Here is a 19,849-nt window from a genome sequence, read left to right on the forward strand (position 1 = left end):
AATTTGGGGCTCTAAAACAACTCAGATGTTTTATGAAGCCTGTCTAGATTATTCAGCGGAGGCTTGCTTTCCTAGACAGGCCGTTTTTCACCTTTGGCTCTATTGTCTCGCGATGGTTCTCTGCTGTGGAATGCAGCTCTCCAGTGGGGTGGCGGAGTTGTGGCGCTCTTGGTTGTGGCTGGCTTTTGTGACATCAGCCAGGACGGTTTCAGCGAGAGGCGTTTGCTGCCTCACCCCGATCCCCGCAGTGACAGGCTTCCCTTCCGAACAATGGTGACCCGGCTCCTCCAGGTTCTGGACAGTGTGCTCCTTGAGTGCACTACATTGGTGTTTAAACACTTCCAACTCTGGCATGTGCTTGTGCAAACAAGATGAAAACATACAACAGTTACTGTTTATTCGCTGTTTTATATTACATCAATAAATCACAAAGTTGAATTTTAAAAACTAACCACATACGTGACACTTTTAGATTTCAAAGTAATTTTTTTTACAGCCACAGTCTGTTAGCTTTTGGAGCAAATGGTTGCCGACTATGGGGTGTTGCTTAGATTTGTGTGTGTGCTATTCAGTAAAGTGCTTTAGCATTCTTGCATTCTGGTTTTGATTTGATGGAAAGGTGGCATTTTTTTTCTCTTTGCAATCAGACATGCTAATCTATGTCAGCTTTCTCCTTATGGGAATGGCGTCTATGGGGGGGGGGGGGGGTAACAAGATTCTGTTCTTTAGAAATATTTCAGCACCGCTAATTAGAAAGAAGATTTTATTAACCGTAAGGCTAGCACTAACAGACTGCAGAGCTGTTTTTAAAGTACTGTATGCTGAAGCTGCCCTGCTTTTTCTCCATCTAAAACTTCATTTTGTTGTACTCCCATCAATCACTGAAGTCATTACCGTAAATCCTACTGTTGTTAATTTTGCTGGTATCACCCTAATGAGACGTTCCTGCTATAATTAAAAATGAATTCTAACGTTAAGGCAGTCTAAATTTTTTTTAATGAATTTAGAATGGTCTTGCCCTATGACTATAAATACGGCCGACACACACGTAGACTACTCGTCGAGTCTGTATGACACATGGCGGCGTGACATGTCCAGGTGTGAGTTATTTACCAGTTGCCACCTTGCACGTGAGCTTATGCATATGTATATTTTATGCATATATTTAGGAATTATGTCCTTTGTATTGTAAAGCCTAATATGTTTTACTAAAGCTACTGATAAATCCTTATTCTTTGTCTTGGCAAATATAGGAGCCTGTAGTCTGGGTCCTCTCTGTAAGTAGGTGGCCTAGAGTGCCATCTGCTGGACACACGGGGGGGAAAGTCAGGACGTGGAAACACTGGGGATTTTTGTCTCTAATTGCCTGTGGTCTATTATTCCCGGGTCTCAAATGTCAAGAAATGTATGATGTGTTGAACCGTGTATGTTTTTAGAAGGAAGTCATTTTGTTCTTCTGCTCCCACACTAAGCTGGAATTTGACTTTGCAATAAACGTTGCAGGAGAGCACAGTGTTTGCCTAATACGACAGAGCAGCACAGTTTGTCCTGAGGTGCCTCGGCTTGGTTGGCAGAGACTGTTAAGATGACGCCTAAGCTTGGGTTCGCTGTGCTCCCTCAGCTTTGTTTTGGAAAGCAGTGTGTGGCCTTTCGTGTGAGGGGCAGGGCGGGATGTGGCTCTTTGCAGCGGACAGCACTTCTTACATACGCTTCATTCAGGCCGAGTCCAGGGCCTTCCTGGCCTGCTGCACCAGCTCCGAGTTTTCTTTATTTTCTTGTAAAATTCGAAGTGCAGGTTTGAAGCAGTATGCTGGCACTGTTGAAGTTCAGGTGACATTAAAAATACGTCTGTGACATTTTCCAGAAGGTCCAGGATGTTTAGTGCTCTGTGATGTAATGCAGGCCTCAAATCCCAGCAAAACAACTCTGTATTTACTTCTTGTAGCTAATAGTAAATGTGGTAAAAGGAATTATATTCGTATGGCAAACGAATGCGACCTTAATGTGCACCATATGCAGAGCGGTGACGTGCCGATATATCACGTTTATTTACCTTGTTTGGTTGCAGAGAAAGATCACTCTGCCGTTCATCCCATGGGCTGTGGCCACCTAAGTATGAGGGTAGAGAGACTGGTTTATATCCTCAAACCGAAACAGAGCATCTTCAGATGCAGACGGTAGGGCAAGCCCAAAGAAAGTTGCACTCACTTCATTTGAATTTTAATTTCAAGCAGTGGCTGAAAGCAGTGAGAGTGACTGCCATTATACGGACTTCCAGAGCACTGAGGGCCCAGGTACTACCCTAACCCGTGACCGGGGCCCTGCTCCCTTCCTCAGTGTAAAAGTAGGGTTTGTCTGCTGGAATGTGCTTAGTGCACTCGCTCCCCCATGAGGGTGGCATTACCGTGGCCTTATTACGTGTGCATTCAGTGGAGACCGCTGGGCCAACAAACCAATTTTACCACCTTCCAGAAAGGCTTGTTTCACCAGCAAGATTGCAGGAGACCTGGCGTGTCTGTGAACCTTGTGTTACGCAGTAGGTATTCGTGAAGCTTTATGAAGAGCCATCTTACATGAAATAGTTTGTTTCTAAATTTGTTTCTTTTACAGAGAAGTAATTGTCCTACTTTTCCTAGCTACCTTAATTTTCACATGCTAGAACCACGACTTTATAGAGCTAATTAAAATTGCTAATTAACAAATTTTAGAATTGATTATATCATGGGCTTTTTGTTTGTCTGGACAATTTATTTATTTATTTTTTTGATCCAGGATCTCCAGTCGTCGGGGCTGGGCCAGAACACCTGCTTCTCCTGCCTCCACCTCCCAAGGGTCGGGGTTACAGTTGAGCCCTCACGTGTGGCCGTGGGCGTGTTCTTTTTAAGTGGCCATCACGTAGCTAGCTGTCTCGCTCAGCCGCTGCTCTTCGCAGTGAGCTTTCTTACATTACAGCAGGCTTGCTCAGACTTCAAATTTGCGATTGGAAGATTTTGTCGTGTAGAGTTACTTTACGTGTGTGTGTGTTGCCTGCCTGTACGTATGTCCCATGGCGTTGACCCTGAGTGGAGGGAGAGGCGTTTGTGAGCCGCAGTGTGTGCCCGGGTCAGACCGAGGTCCGCTGGGGGAGCAGCCGGTGCCCGGGACCACCGCACCGTCTCGCCAGCCAGGGAGGGTTTTAAAGTGAAGAAAATAATTCCCAGGGTGTCAGGCCCTTTTATAGCTTATAACTACTGAGCATTCCGTGTCCATTTTTATAGGTTGTGGTTTTCTGTACCTGAGAAGATTATTTAATTTATCTTTTGGTGTGGTTTAGATCAAGGTTTTTGTTTTATTTTGTTTCTCAGGACAAGGACTTTCTCTGTGGCTTGGTATTCTAGAACTCACTCTGTAGACCAGGCTAGCCTGAACTCACAGACATGTGTGCATCTGCCTTCCAAGGGCTGGGGTTAGAGGTGTGTGTCACTAATACACCAGTGCAAACCGGCATTTTTTAATCATTAAAAACTAATCAAAATGTGAAGTTGCGGATCTTGGTCCGAACCCACACCGAAGGCTCAGAGAGGACTGCAGAAGAGGAGGTAGAGACTCTGAGGGCAGGGAGGCTGTGTCTCCTAGTGACGGAAGAAGCTGTACCCATAAAGTCTCGTCAGCATGGCCGCCCAAATGTGAGCCAGGCAGGATGACACCAAGGGACATGCCAGGCTGAAAGGGGGCCAGGCCAGGAGGCCTCAGCCCTGCACAGAGAACTACAGGCAAACTGAGCGAGTGAGGAGCAGGAGGTGTGGGCCTTCCCGGAGAAGAGCACAGTGATCGTCCAGGGCCGAAAGGGCAGCCTGAAAACATGCACACAAGTAATCCTGTGTGGACTCAACGTGTTACATTTAAGAATGTGTATGTATATACACACCCACACACAGACACTAACAATGCAAGAGTCTCCAAGTAGGAGATAAGCAGCACAGACCACGGTGTGAACGAAGTGAAAAGGTGTGTGACTTTTACTACAGATACTGCGTGTGCGTGTGTGCGTGTGTGCGTGTGTGTGTGTGTGTGTGTGTGATGAACCTGGAGGCCTGTGTACTAATAAGCAATACGGCGCAGTCTCACAAGGACTGACAAATGTATGTGTCTCCATAAGGCCCATGTGTCTGAATGCAAATAAGCTGGAATCACAGCCAGGCAAGTGCCAGCAATGGTCATTTCAAGTTAGTGGGACCCAGAAGCAAGTTTTTACCGTCTGCCCAACTTACTAAGCTACCTGCACATTTTATAATGAGCATGTCATATTTGATAATGAGACAACCAGAGATACTTAAAAGTGGGAAACGCACCTGATTGTGGAAATACATGTGCATTTCCTGCTCTCATAAGATGTGTAGATTGTTGGGGAAAGTTGTGAAGTCTGAAGGCAGAATGTGAGGACACAGAGTGTAATCTTGAGGAACTAAGGTATATTACTCCTTGACAAGGAAGGAAAATAATAAGAGCTATCTCTAGTTGGCACTCCTGAGGCCCAAGATCAGAAACACCTTTTGTTGGAAAGGAGTTTTATAACAAAGTTGGGCACACTCTCGCCTTTCCTCCCCTGCCCCCAGCCTTGTGGTTCTGCTGACTCTCAAAGGTGCTCAGGACTCTGCAGAGTGACGTAATTGTTACCATAGCCCCAAGTGAAAACCTCTTCTTGTCTTCACGGATGAAACTATGAAAGACGTTCTTCCTTCTGCCTGGCCCTAACGCCCTGAGTCTCTTTCCCAGAACTGTGGGTATCCTTACTGAACTGAGACATCACCAGGGCCGGGCACTGGATCTGCCTTCAAATTCAGACACTCTTGGTCATGATCTTTTGCTTGTGGTCCTCAGCATGGAACCCAGGACCTCACACATGCTGAGCTGCAGCCCCAGAGGCCTCCTCTTAGCCACTACACTGTACTACAGTTTTACTAGATGTAATTGGATTATCAGCAGTACAGAATTTGATGCGCTCCTACCACGAAAGCACTCAGTATTTACAAAAGACAGAAAAAGACAATTTTGTTACACTGATTTCTCATGGCAGTGCGTGTCATGATAGAACTGTGGGGTGTGAGTTTCCTTTCCGTGTGTGTGTGTGTGTGTGTGTGTGTGTGTGTGTGTGAGAGAGAGAGAGAGAGAGAGAGAGAGAGAGAGCGCATACTGCATGCTGAGGACGGAGCCCAGGGCCTGGTCTTGCTGAGTGTGCGTTCCATGGGCTGTGCCCACTCCCTAGTTATCCACAGGACTATACAAACTCCCTGCTCAGCATAGTCTTAGAAGAAGGAGCCCAGAGTGTCCCCTGGCTGTCGTCCCAACCTCTCGTGCCTTCTGTTGCCACTCCCAGTGGTGTTTATAAAGGAGCCGTGGGCATTTTCCGCTGTGCTCCCTTACTGCCTCTGTCCTTAGCTGACGTAGTCTGCATGCTTAACCACACAGACATATTTTCACCAAAAGACAGTGATGGGTCAGAGGAGGAGGGGGAAAGAGGGATGAGAAAGATGGAATGATCAGAACAAATTTCAAATAATTCAGTTTTGCATAGTTAAAAGGTGGTAGAATTTTCATTGAAAAATTAGGAAGTTAATGGAAAGGTTTATGAAACATTTATCAGGGGAAAAAGGAAACAATTATCAGCCGTTTTCTTTCTTGATTTACCTTTGTGGTGAGCCGCATGAGAAAGCCGAGGATTTGGTTTTCACATGAATGTTTTGCATTAATCAGTGGCAATTAATAGACAAACTGCATGTGTAAAATACAAGTCTGTCTTCAGGAGCAAGCTGAGGTCTGCTGTAGTGCGTGGCTTTTGTGGTGTTACAAACACTTGCACTTAAAACCTCATCATGATTTTTGGTTTGTGAACATACATAGATCTAAAGTGACTTGTGTGGGGTTTGTTTTGTTTTAACAAAATCGCGTTTTGCATTCTATTTTAGTTTTCTTCAGATATACAAGAATTTGCTAGTGTGGACGCTGTATCACTGACATTCACTTACAGATTCATCATTGAATGTTAAATGCTGACGTGGCGTACAGAGCGCGTGCAGCGGGGCTTGGATCTCAGTAGTGTTTGTGATCGTTAAACTTTGCAGGACTGTGGAAAGACAGAACTTGATCTGCCAACACCTGCTGTCTTATTTTTGGTTTTGGATGCTGGGATTGACCCGTGGGCCTTACACTAAATGCTCTAGCATTGAGTTGCACCTCAGATTCCAGTGACCACTGTAAATCAAGTCATTTCTATTCTCCAGTGTGTCACACACAGTACCAACAGCATCAGGACACTTTCCTGAGTGAAGGCCAGAGTGAATGGCCAGGAGAGTGGGCAGTGGGTGTGCTCATGGTGACCAAGGAGCCATCAGTAAGCAGTTTGTGGGGGAAGTGATTTTCTGTGTCTGAGACTGAGGCAAGGACGGGCAGAGGCCGCGTGGTCTCCTGCCAGTGCCATGAAGCGAGTGTGGGCAGCACGGGCGCTGCCAAGGACGGTCCATGCGCAGAGGCTAGACAGAGGGCACAGAGGCTGGAGCGGCCTCCCCTCTGTCAGCCTGGGCTGCTGGTCTCATGGTAGCAGGAACTGAGAAGGGACCTTTTTCATAGATTAGTGGTCTCCTTGGCTTTAATGGAGGTAAGTCACGGGAATTTTCTTTCCCGTCTGCTACTTAGGAAGAAGATAGTAGAGGAATTACTTTTTCTCTTTCAGTAATGAAATGTTAAGCTGTTTAGGCTCCATTTGATAAATATATTTATAAGGGGGACAAAGAAACACATTTAAGAATACAAACATGCCATTCTCCCAGTGGAGTTAGATAACTCCTGCTTTGCACGTGGGCCCAGTGTACACCCCAACTGGGTTGTGGAGCACCTCACCATGTAAATCTAAGCTGTTTCAAGCTGGGTGTGAGAGGGCCTCAGCTTTCACCGGGCACTCGCTGTTCTGGACGAGAAGAGCGCATCTGTACTGTGGCCGAGCCTGGGCCCGAGGTAGACTTTGGGCTGTCTGTAATCTCTCTTGAGCTGTTCGTCTCTTCTCAGGCCGTCCCTAAAGATGCAACAGCCCCTTTCGGCCTTTGGTAGGATGTGCCTCGGTAGTCACAAACGGCTCTCACACAAAGAGTCTGTGCCTTTGAAGTACTTGCTCAAGCTTTTCAAAGCAGCTCTCGAAGTCTGTCCTTTCTCTCTTTTTACTTTTCTTTAAGAAGTTTGCAGTGCAGCTTCTTAAACTACCAACAAGATAAATTTTTCTCCCAGCATTACTGAAAGCCATGACGATTTTCGCACAGTAAGACTTTAAAGGGTTTAGAGGAATGTGCTGTGCTCTCTGGTCTGGCTTTGGTGGATCCTAGGTCCTGCCCTCTCAGAGAAAGGAGGCACAGACTGTCAGCATCTGTTAACAATGGAGGTTTTATCAGAAGAATTAGCCTGGTTTCTTCCGGAAGCCTTTCTGCCCCCCTCTTCAGGTGAGGTTGGTGATGTCTTTAGAGTCAGAAATGGAATATGTGCGCAGAATCATCTTCTTTGTACTCATGACCCCTGAGCCACACTGGCTTGAGCTGACAGGGAGGCAGGAGCGGCAGCTCTGAGCCCAGAGGGCTGCGCTTGGCTTTTCACACAGAGGTGGGGTGGGGTCTATCTTCTCTTTCCGATAATGTCACTGGCTCTTCTGCAACACAGAGGATGATCTAGCCCCGTGTTGCTACAGAGAAATGGTCATTGCCATGGGCCATAGAGACCAGTATTCTGGCTCTCATCCCCTCTGCCTTTAATCTTAATTTCCAAGTGATTCCCAAAATGTACACTGAGCTCAAGCAGTCTGTGTTTGTTTGGTTTAAATTCCCTATCATAGAATTGTACCAGTAATAGTGAAATGTTAATATTTAAAGCCCTTGGTTTATTGGGACTTATAAAAATCCAACTGGTTTTTATTTTGAACACACTTTTTGATAAGGAAAAAGCGTGAAGACACTCTGCCTGGACTTTCAGGTCAGTGAGCCAGAAGTGGCTTTTCTTCCTCTGTGTTGTAGATTTGGGAGTCAGCAGCCTTAAGCATTTGTTTCTATACGTTAGGCAGGTTGAGCATGGTTGGATTTTTATTGTGTTGTCATTTCTTACCATAACTGTAGCTCCTGAGAAGCACCTGGCTATGGCTCTAGCCTTACGCTTTTAATTTGTTGTTACTTGAGCTGGTGTTCTCAGGCCCGCCGCCCCCTCGTGTTTCCTGAACTGTCTAATCTGTTTCCTGGACTAGGAAACACTTTGCCGACAAAGCCCAGTGCTAAACAGTCCTTTGGTTAGAGCCAGGCCAAGGAAAGGAAAGACTTCTCCCTCCTGGAGTTGCTCTGCACACCGATCTTCTGACTCGTGTCATGAAAAATGGCTTGGTATATTTTGCATTCATGGAAGCTAGTGTTTTGTAAGCGGAACAAACGAGTGAATTGTGTTTGCAAATAAGAATGTTTACAACGTAACCCGTTTTCTGAGGTTCTTTACCTTCTGACTTCAGAGTTCAACGCTTACATTAAAAAAAGAAATTAGTTGAGATCAGCCGCCTTTCTCCCTCCATTAAGCTCCTGAGAAAATATTCCTAAATCCAGACGACAAAAAAAAAGCACTGGCATGGCTACCTAAAGATACCTATCTGGCCCCTCCATGACCCATCTGTCCTTTGTTTATTTTGGCCGATATGTACATTGCTTTCATTTTTCATTGATTTTCCCTCAGACCTTCACTTTCCACTCAGGAAAGAGTATTCAAGGTAAAACACAAGTCTCACCACCATTTAATCACTTGTAATTTATGGAAACGAGGAAGGAACAGTCACACTGACAATGGATCCCTTAGATGGTACCGATCTTAATGGTTCATTTAAAAGACCGTCGCCAATAGAGAAAATTAGTGAGTGATTTCAAGAATAACATTATATGCTGTGTTTGTGGAATTTGGGGACTGGCAAGGGGTGGGATGAGAGGGCCCTGAGTGGTGGCGAACATTAACTTTCTAACCTAGAATATTTACTTGGAAATCTCACGATTTGTAATACAAAATCAAGTCCTTCACATGGGCTTGTATTGTCTGCCTCTTTGAACCCCACTCCCAAATTTATGGACTTAAGGAGAAAAAGATGATCTATGAGAAATTCCTTTTTGGTTTGCAAAATAGCAAGTGGATATTCTGTCAGGTATGTTTCTCCTGTATGTTCCAAACCTGAATTCAGACGAAACCAAGTCCCCGGTTCACCTGTCCCTGGGTGAACCGGGGACTTGGGCCATCACCTAATGTCTCCTTTCCTGCTCTAGGGATATGGACTAGCCTGGCAGCTGGGGCCTGGAGTACACTAGGCTAACACACAGTCCTTGTGGACTAAAGTCTCACTCAGAATTTCTGATCATCACCAAAGCCTCAAGAGATGCCCTGGTGACGCAGCCATGCCTTGACTATCTGCTGGCCCCAGGGAGGACTCGAGAAGCAAGCTCTTTTCTTATGAGCAGAGCCTTCTCTCGCCTTTTTAGGAGTCCTGTATCTTTTCAGTGAAGCCTGTTTCAGGCACGTGAACATAGTTGGCAAAAATGTTGGACAAGCTCATTGACCCTGAAAGCCCCTGCGTTAGAGGCTAGAGCAGCTGGGGCCTTGAGGCCACAGTGTCTGGCGGATTCTCTGACTTAGTGGGGCTCTTTCCTAGGAGCGAGGGGCGGCTCTAAGGACAGCCGGTGTCAGACTGTTGTTTCCTAATGCTGCTCACAGTGAGCTACTCTCTGGGCGTATTTGCATCAGTTCTCAGCTGTGCCATGAAACCAGTTCACAACAGAGGAGTTAAGAATGCTGACAAGGGCTAGAGAGATGCCTCGGGGGTTAGGAGCACTGGCTGCTCTTCCAGAGGTCCTGAGTTCAATTCCCAGTGACCACATGGCGGTTCACAACCATCTATAATGAGATCTAATGCCCTCTTCTGGCACGCAGGCAAAGCGTAGACATAATAAAGAAATAAATCCTTAAAAAAAAAAAAAATGCCTACAGGACCCTTCCCGTTAGTTATTTGCAAAGGCTTTATTTTTACACACTAAATGTAGAGGGTGACTTTAGTTTGTTTTGTTTTGTTTTATTTGGTTTGGTTTGGTTTGGTTTTTCAAGACAGGGTTTCTCTGTGTGGCCTTGGCTGTCCTGGACTCACTTTGTAGACCAGTCTGGCCTTGAACACACAGAGTTCCGCCTGCCTCTGCCTCCTGAGTGCCGGGATTACAGGCGTGCCCACTTCACTGGGTGGAGTCTAGTTTTAAACTGGGCCTTTCTGGCTAAGTACAGAGGCCTCTGTGTCCTTGTGGCACCAGTTAAGTCACAGCTGAAGCCTGTAATAGTGTCACTTGTCCGAGCTGTGGCCAGCTTTTCCTTCATGACACAGAAGCAGGGCAAATTCTCTCTTCTCTCCTTTATTATAAGGCCCCCTTATTCCCCCTCTCCCCCCAAACTGTTCCTCCAGACCATCAGGAGAGATACCCAGGGCTCCACTGGTCGGCTGGAATTCGAGCGGGTACTCAGAGAATTACACACCAGAAAAGACTAAGATGTTAGGCGTTCTGGAGAAAAGCTGCTTGGAGCCAGGAATCTCACTTCAGGTTGTTTTACTAGGCCAGTTACAGTCATCCACTGAGGAAGAGGAGACACCCGTCTTTGAAATGAAAATTAAGCCTGGTTCTTATTTTATAAAAGAAAATTTATTTTATTTAGTTTTGATCATTTATTGTAATAATTTTGGAGAGAATTTCAAGTTGCACGAGCTTAGATCAGAACTGGGAACAAATTATTTCAGCTCTTCCCATGTGCTTGGAGGAAAGCACTGTGGCTAGGTCCATAGAACTGCAGCATCCATTGCAAAGTGCAAATGCAGAGCCCTGAGCAGAGCTCCGGGCTTCAGAGTGCCCGTTCTGACGGAGTAGCAATCCCCTGAGATGCGGAGAGTGTGCGCTGGCTAAGCGTCTGAGTTGTTGCCTTCATCTAACCATGTGAGGTTTTTGTGGGTTCGTTGTAACCAAGACCCTAATTTTAGAACCGCCCATCTACTTGAAAGTCTCATTCTCTATGTGAGAAAAGTGTAGGATGCAGTTTTTACCGTTTTTAGCTTTGAGCTCTAAGCTGTTGCTGCTAGATAGTCACAGAAGGGTTCTTGAATTGAGAGAGACGTGGACTGTAAAATCAGACTGTGGCAAAGTTTAGCCCTAAAATAAATGTTGTGCACACTGAGAACTCTGCAGCGTCAGCACAGAGGAAAACAGACAGCGAGTTATTTCGTCGTTGTGCCTGGGACTGGCTTGTAATTGTCTGTCTTTGTCCTTGTTAAAGGTGAAACCACCACTCCCCGCGCCATCCTCACGGGCCACGACTATGAGGTCACCTGCGCTGCCGTGTGTGCTGAGCTGGGCCTGGTGTTGAGCGGCTCTCAAGGTAAAGCTGCCGTTTCCTCGGTGTCCGCTTCTCCTGTCACGTGTTCGTGTGAACAGAGACGAAGCTGGCTCCTGTTCTCCAAAGCCGCCGTCTGTTACGGCGGTCACTCCGGGTTAGTTAAAAGTAGACACAGTTAGAAGTCACCTTCTTCAGGAGAAACACGCTCGGGGGGCTCAGTCCACACACAGCCGGGACAGAGACTAAGCATTCCCGTCAGGACCAAGCCAGGGTTCAGCTCCCCGCTCCCAAGGACTTAAGGTGCACACAGCAGCGGCACTTTTGTCTGGCTATTCCTCTGACCTCCAGCAGGCCGAATGGAAATCCTGACCCAGAGTTTATTTAGTGTGTGGGCCTGATTTCATGCCTTGGCATGTGTGGCGGGCAGATGAAGTGTGAGAATTGTTCTTTCTCCCCCCATGTGGGTCCTGGGGCTTGAACCGAGCAGCAGCAGCAGCAGCAGCAGCAGCAAGCAGCAGCAGCAGCAAGGCCCTTGCCCTGCTCAGCCAGCTCCACAGCCCCCACCCCGCTTGGCTTGCAGGGATCCAAGCTGGGCCGGCCTCGAGTGACAGACACTGGGGTGGAAAGGCCTCCAGCTGGTTTGTTAGTGCGTCAGCTGCTCAACTGTCCTGCACTTAGTTCAGATGTACCCAGTGCTCCTTCCAAGGTCATGGGCAGCAAACGAGGGTCTGCCAGCAGAGCAGCTGCTGCAGCTTGGTGTCTCCCTCTACCTTAATATTCTATCCATCTCTCTCTGCTGAGGACTGAGCACCCAGGACTCCTAACCATGTGTGCTTTAAGCTCAGAAGCAGAGTATCTGAGTCTCCATGTCTGTGGCTTGAACTATGGCAGTAAGCTAACCAGGCAGAATGAATATTTAAAGTTTTGCTTTGAAAAGTAGAGTTGGTCAAAGCAGTGAAAAAGTATGTGATTTCTCAAATTACCTAATCCACATTAAACCTTAAAATCAACTGCTAATTCTAGACCATCCTTTTTGCAAAGTAAAAGGCCATGCAAATAGATATCACACAGAATTATCTGAGACACTGCCTCAGCGGGAATTTTTTTTATCATTCTGCCACAGCCGAAGTTTTTGTCAAAACACTAAAACAGCCAGGCAAAGCACACACTGTGGAAGCAAGAGGGATCTCTGCGAGTTCAAAGCCAGCATGGCCTACACATGGCCAGACAGCCAGGACTGCATTTTGAGACCTTGTCTCAAAACCAAACAAACTAAAAGCGAAAAACAAACTCGGCTGTTCAGTGCCGCGTCGCTGTGACAGGTCTCAGGACAGTGAAGAGTGTGCCGCTTGCGTGTCTGAGCTTAGGCATGCTTTCTGTGCCTGCGGTACCGCCATCCTCTTCTGCCTGGGCTGCTCCCGTCCTGGCTGCCTGTCGGGAGCTTTGGCAGCACCCAGGCTGACTCTGCGCTGTCCACACACAACTCCATTCATCCGAGCTGCTTTAGGGAAGTTCAGCGCTATGGACCAATACCCTGTTCTGGTTGTCTTCGGTTAGGAAATGCCACGTGGCTCATCACCATGAATCAAGGAGACAACAAAGCTGCTGCTTGCTGTCTGGGTGTGACCCGGACAACAGATCCTGGCCACTCGTGTGCCTTGAATGCTGTGACTGGGGGCCTCCGAGTGCTCGGCCGCGATTAGACTGGAAAGCTAGCTGTGAAGTGTGCTGTTGTGGAGCTGGTGCTGTTTAGGGCCTTGTAACTGAAGTTCATGTGTGCCGGAACTGTGTAAAACAAAACACGTGCCTGTGACAGTTATGTGGGAGAACAGGAAGACATTTTACCGCTTGGTGGCCTAACAAAAGCAGCCATGCGGGCAGCACCCTCCCCATCTCTCAACACTCACACTTTTTGCCTCCTTAACCTTGCATGTGGTGAATCTCCAGTAGAAATGGCAGCTCGGGTGTACTTGTGGTGGGGGCGGGGGTCCAGCAGTTCCTGTCCTCGGGGTTCTCAGTCTGGAGTGCTCTAGGGATGTCGGGGAGTAAGCTCACTCAGTTTCACAGTGACGGGGATCTGTGTGGACTTGGAGGCTAGGTGTTACCAGGGCCTTCGATTCAGAAAGGAAGGTGTGAGCAGCGGGAGGGAAGCCAGCACTGTCCGGGGAGGGTCCCCGTGTGCCTGCGTTGGCCCTCAAAATTGTCTTCCTTTTGGAGTTCTAGCATCTTCTGCTCAGGCATGGTGGATTTTTAAAGTAACCCCTGCCCCTGAGGAGGAGTGGGCGTGTGTGACTTGGCTTCTCAGGCCTCCCAGTGGAAAAGGAGAGCTGGCAAATGTAAGGCACAGGGCAGGATTTTGCAGTTTCAGAAAACAGATAGACAGATGTGGGCCTCTGAACAGCTGGACCATGGCTGTGCAGCCAGCTGATCGCCCTAGAGGCCTTCATCCCCGATAGTAGGGCTTGAACCCTGGGCCTCACGCTCACACAACGATGGCCTGCATGACCCTGTCCGAGTCGTCACAAAATGTTGCCTCTTGTTCCTTTTCTCAGAAGGACCATGTCTCATACACTCCATGAATGGAGACTTGCTAAGGGCTTTGGAGGGCCCTGAAAACTGCCTGAGACCAAAACTCATCCAAGCATCGAGAGAGGGCCATTGTGTCATCTTCTATGAAAACGGCTGCTTCTGCACCTTCAGTGTGAATGGGAAGCTGCAGGCCATCGCTGAGACAGACGACCACATACGGGTGAGTGCCGCAGGCTCCGCAGACTGTCAGTTTTCCTGGTCAGGGGTCAGAGCTCAGGGAAGAAACTGCCGGGGCCTCTTTCCCGCTAGGCAGCACGGAGAAGCCCAGAGTACCTTGGTGAAGGCCGCTGCCTTCCCAGTAGCCTTGTGCAGAGAGCACCCACCGAGGCCAACAGCAGGCTGCCCACGATGCTTCTCAGTGCTGCCTAACTGCCTTTGTCCCCAAGACTCACTGTGCACCAAAGCTGAACGCGATCCCTCTTCCCACCTGAAGGGTGGCACCAAAGAATGAATTGTTCATTCCCGGGGTCAGCTGCTGGCGTCTGCCCTGACGTGCTGGACAGCTGGGTGTAGCTTACCTGAGCCACTTCCCCTCTGTCTGTAAGCAGCGTTCAGTTCAGCTAGTGGGCAGCCTGGAGCCTGCCGTACTTCTCAGGCCAGCCCCACAGAGCCAGGAGCTTCTTTGGGGATGATCTTTAAGGTCCCTTCCTTCCCACCTCCAGCCTCTCCCTGTAGTTTCTAAAATGGGACTGGAGGTGAGTGTGACCCACATCCCAGGGGGATGTTTAGGGGGCGGCACAGTCACAGTCAGAGGGAAGCCCAGCGGCTTCTGCGCCTCTGACGCCTCCCGCGCTCCCCCACGCGGCCACACTCGACACAACGTCAGCTGTGCACAAAGGCAGCACTGGCCCAAAGCCTGGGGCGCTCTGAGGCTCCAGTCCCTCAGTCCAGAGGCCGCTTCTCCTCTCGCGCGCTGCTTGTCCGACAGGTACCTCTAGCCCAGACGCCTGTGCGCAGGCGAACTCACTCTGCTTTTATTTCTCCCTTATTTCCCACAATCCGCCATTTAAGCCAAGCACACATCTGAGGCTTCTCCTTCCTTTACAACAGTAATGTTGATAATCTGTCACTTTGAGCTGTGATTATGTTGTCAGCTACACTAATAAATCTGTAAAATCATCTGAAGCTGTTCTGGCTAGAACAGCTTCTGTGGTGTTCCAGTCAGACCAGAGGCTCTGGGAAGGGCCCGAGGCAGCGGCAGGGGGCTCTTGTGGCTTGTTCACATGCCCAGGTCTCTCCCCGGTACCCCGAAGCCATTGTGCTTTCCCTGTGAAACTCCCTGCTGGATTTGAGGCCTAAACAATGGTTGCTTTTCCCCAGACTGCCGCACTTTATCACGCTAACCTGTAAATGGCAGCCACATGATTAAAGCGAGTTAGCCTGGCAGGCGCCCGCTCTGTCCCAGGCTCCAGAGACTGGCACTTCCCCAGCTCACTGCGTTAGCAGGCAAGCCAGGAAGCTGCAGGCTGGGGACCCAGGCCGCACAGAGCTGAAAGGACTTAGTCACCAGCCAGACCCAAACTGTCACATCTTTGAGATACCTGGCAGCCTGGCAACGTGCGCACTAAGCAGGGTCCCCCTGCCTGTGCCAGTGCCGTATTGGGTAACAGCGGTCCCCACACGTCGGCCGCACAGTGTCGATGGTGCAGTGAACAGCCTAGGTCGAGACGGGCAGCCCATCCCGAGCCGCAGGGCTGCGTGCATCCCAGTAGCCCGCTCGCCATGTTCCCAAGAGAGCTCCCTCCTTTTTCCGGGGCTGTTTCAGCATGGCGTTCCCAGAGGCTGCCGTGGCATGCCAGGGTCCCCGGGCACAGCGCAGCCCCAGCACCCTCCAGGCACTTGGGATCCAGAGCCAAGCCACATCAGAAGGGCCTGGGGTGAGAGCCAGAGAGCAGGCTGCACCGGAGGGCGCAGCGCAGGAGGGCCGGCTTCGTGCAGGGCAGGGTGACGGGTCCCTGTGCGGAGGCGCCAGGCCCAGCAGGTTCTGAGGATGGTGTGATCTCAGTAGACTCTTACTAACAAGGCACTGAGGGCGCTGGGCCTCGATAGACTGAGCAGAAAGCAGTGTGCAGCCCTGGACATCAGCCCTGAAGCCAGGGCAGTCTCCGGTAGCCGCTGCTCTGGCTGTCACTGCAAGTCCCAGACCCGAGACGGCTGGTTGTGAGGTGAGTGGCTCAGGACTGACTTTTTCACACTGAGAACTCTTAATGAGACTTGGTGACATGGAAGGGGCACCACAGCTGTTTCACTTTCTTAGATGTGTTTGTGGTCTCGGGAACACGCTGTGTTCCGTGGACGAGTGACAGTTGGCATCAGTGGGAACTGAGCAGTAGCAAACAGCCCTATTCTCTAGTTAAAAACGTGTCAGAGAGTAGAGATTTTCGGCGATGCTAAAGGTCCCGGTGCAAAAGCAGGGCGGAGTTTGTTCAGGGGCTGGCGTCCGCGTGGCCACGCCCACTGTGCCCAGGTAGGCAGGGCTGCTGGAGCCTCAGGCCACCAGCTCTTGGACAGAGAGTGAGGAGCAGCTGGCGGTGGGCACAGGAGGCTGTGGCAGCAGAGCGGCACTCTGTCAGGGTGCGCGCTTTCTGTAATGTGCTTGGAGGACACCACACTTTGTTCAGCTACTCTGAACGTGCCGTAGGCAGAGGGCACCCTGAACCCCGCAAAACCTTATTTATGAGCATTTATACTAAAAAGCATCATGTTCGTGAAACACTGCAATTTTTCCTCAGCAATTAAAAACAACGTAATAATGTAGCTGCAGCTATAGCTCGGCTGACAGCACGCCTGTAGGTGTGCCCAGGGGCCTGGGGGTGCTGGTGCTTGCAGAGTCTCAGCACCCAGGACTTGGAGACAGGAGGATCACGAGTTCAAGACCACCCTCAGCTGTAAAGAGTTCAGGGCCACCCTCAGCTGCACGAGACCACACGAAGAAACAAGCAGTCTGCAGGCTGCCCTCAGGCTTTAGGGAGGAGGGGGACCTTACAGAATCCGCAGGTCATGAGCCGAGCCTATCTATCAAGGGGGCAAGAGACTAGCTACAGCCCAGAGCTAACCCGACATGAGGCGCCCGGGAAGGTGCCCGTCCTACAGGATGGAGTGCTGCCAGGCGGGCCGCACCCTCGGATGCCCTATAGAAGAACTTATAGAAGTGCCCTGTAGGAGTACTTACAGAACCGAGCTCGTGGCATTGCCCCCCCGCAGCCCCCCCTCATGTCCCCACTGACCGCCGCTGTCCCTCAGGCCATGCAGCTGAGCCGAGACGGGCAGTACCTGCTCACGGGAGGAGACCATGGGGTGGTGATAGTGCGCCAGGCGTCCGACCTCCAGCAGCTCTTCGCCTACCCCGGCTGTGACGCCGGCATCCGCGCCATGGCCCTGTCCTTCGACCAGAGGTAAGGAGAGCCGGGCCGGAGACGGCGGGGCTCGCCCTCGGGGACCAGGCTGGCGGGGCGCTGGGGTCCCCTGCACAGTTCGGCCGCGACGACCACACGAGCACGCTGCAGAGCACAGGTTCTCCCGGATAAGCGGGCCTGGAGCACAGACAGCTTGGCGCCGCCACCGAGCGGGTGCTCCGGGCTCCCGGGCAGCTGCTGGCGCCGGCCCTTCCCGACGGCTGGGTCAGAGCCGGTCCGAGCTCCGCGCCTGCACTTGGCTCAGCCTGCCTGCTCCAGCCCCAGCTTTGTCTGCCTTTCGTGAGGTTCCTAAGGGCGGCAGCTAGGTCTTGGCTGCCTCTGGGGAGATCTGTAATGTCCTCAACCCTCCCCAGCTGCAGAGAGGAGAGAAACTTACACTTATAATCTAGCCATTTCGCTTAACTTGTGATTCTTGTTATGGTGACACTTGTTATGGTGCGTCAGACTTCCAGACTGAGCCACCCCTGACCGGCTGAGCATGCCCGACATCCCCCATGGGCAAAGCCACCGGGTCCCTCTGCAGCATCCCGCCCCACCCCTGCCCAGGCTCCTCCTCACAAGGAAACATACAGGCTCTTTCTATACTGGCTTGTTCCAGGCCCAGTGTTTTTCAAGGTTCCCTGTTGCCATGTGGCAGAATCCGGGCTTTTCCTGGGTGGACTGGTGGTTCTCGACGTGTTGTCCTTGTCTGCCCATCTGTCTACAGGGACCTTGGCTTGTTTGCTCTGGTGTGAAGAGCTTGTACAAATGTTCATTTTTCCCTCCTTACAGTCCCTCTGGGTCTGGGCCAGGGTGGGGTTGGCGGCCGTGCAGTGCCCCTCACTAATGCCCTGAGGCCCTGAGCAGGTTCACATTGCAGCCGCAGTGCAGGCCCTTCTCTCTGCGGGTGTGAAGGGCTCTCGCTGGCTTCAGGACCCCGTGGTCTTCGCTCAGCGGGGTTCTGTAAAGCAGAGTTGGCGGGGTACATTCCTGCCTCGTTCCTGGACTTTTTTCCAGGTTCCGTATCAGTTTTGAGGTGAGTTCTGCACGGCAGGCCTCGTTTTGAGAGGACTGCGGCAGCCTGCTGGCTGGCGCTTTGGGGCTTTGGCATTCCGCAGTCCGCGTGCACGGTCGCGTCTTCCGGCAGCGGTTCATGCTCTTCAGTTCGTCGCCCTTTCTAGGGCTACTGCAAGCGGTAATTGCCCCGACGTCCTCTTTTGGACTGCTAGCGTGCAGAAGTGCCACAGGGCATTCCGCGCTCACACACGCACGCACGCACGCACGCACGCACGCACGCACGCACGCGTTCTCCCAGCTCGCTGCAGGCTGAGAGGACAGGTTCAGGGCGGCCTGGGCTACAGTGAGATCCTGTCTTTAAAGAAAAAGCAACTGGTTTTGTATACCCACAACTTTCCTAAGTTTTCTGTGGAGTCCTTTGACTCTCTCCATGAGAGACCATGTCCCTTGTGACGTCATCTTATCTTTTCAATTTAAATGCCCCCCCCCCCCGTTTTCTTCTTACTTCTGTTGGGACATCAAGCATTTTAACTGATTGAATAAAGGCAGTTGAGTGGACAGCTTTGCTTTGTTCTGATGGTGTAGAAATCCATCTTTCCACCACTTGTAGGCTTGTCAGCTGTGGGTGTTCATTATTGCTCTTGCTTAAAGTCATTCATTTATATTCCCTTTTTGAAAACTACTGAATTTTGTCAGTTGAGATATACATGTTGTTTTAGTCTATTAGTGTATTTTACTCCTTGAATTATCCTTACATTCCAAACCTCATAGTCATGGTATCTAATCCTTGTAGACACTAACGGATTTGGTTTGCTGGCAGTTGGCACGAGTATCCATTCAAGGCAGTAATGTTGGTCTCTAATGTTGTCTCTTTGGCTTTGGTATCAGGAAAATGGTAAACACTGCAAGTGTTTCTTCCTACTTATTCTTTTAGAAGAACTTGGAGAAAAAAGTAACGATTTCCTTTAAACTCACGGTAGGATTTCCACACCACATGGCCTACCGTCCCTTACCAGGGACCTGTGTCCACCTCATGTGGGATACTAAATTTGCGGGGTGCAGTCTTTAATGGTCTCTCATGACGTCTTCTTTAGCTTGAGTTGTATCATTCTGCAGCTCTTCCCAGCAGCCCTACTTCTGTTCTTATTTCCTATTTTCTTACAGTGCCCTAGCTTTGGGTTGAGGTCGCGCTTTTCTGTTATTAAGATCGTGTCTGTTTCTTTTGTAATGTTTTTACACATTTCCTCTCCTCTCTGCCTGCCGTAGCCTGTTAGTGTGGTCCCTTGGCATCAGATACCGTTACTGTTGGTACATGCTTATTTTCCAGTTTCTATCGTCACTGACTTTCTGTCAAGACCACAGACCCTTCCCATGATCTCACATTAAATCATTAGAACTTGACAGGATTCATCTCAGAGATTGTTCCACCGTGAAGAGAGACGGTGGCC

General features: G+C 49.9%; 1 protein-coding gene across 1 annotated transcript in view; it reads left to right on the plus strand.

The window, feature by feature from the left end:
* Lrba (LPS responsive beige-like anchor protein) overlaps positions 1-19,849 on the plus strand; it is a 429,351-nt gene that overhangs the window by 407,205 nt on the left and 2,297 nt on the right. Inside the window, exons 48-50 of the mRNA XM_055596564.1 lie at positions 11,341-11,442; positions 13,953-14,149; positions 17,233-17,384. Coding sequence (XP_055452539.1) covers positions 11,341-11,442; positions 13,953-14,149; positions 17,233-17,384 — 451 coding nt within the window. The remainder of the gene's footprint in view (positions 1-11,340; positions 11,443-13,952; positions 14,150-17,232; positions 17,385-19,849) is intronic.

The sequence above is a fragment of the Psammomys obesus genome, unplaced genomic scaffold (genome assembly GCF_907164565.1).
Source record: "Psammomys obesus unplaced genomic scaffold, mPsaObe1.curated_primary_1811, whole genome shotgun sequence".
Classification (NCBI taxonomy): domain Eukaryota; kingdom Metazoa; phylum Chordata; class Mammalia; order Rodentia; family Muridae; genus Psammomys; species Psammomys obesus.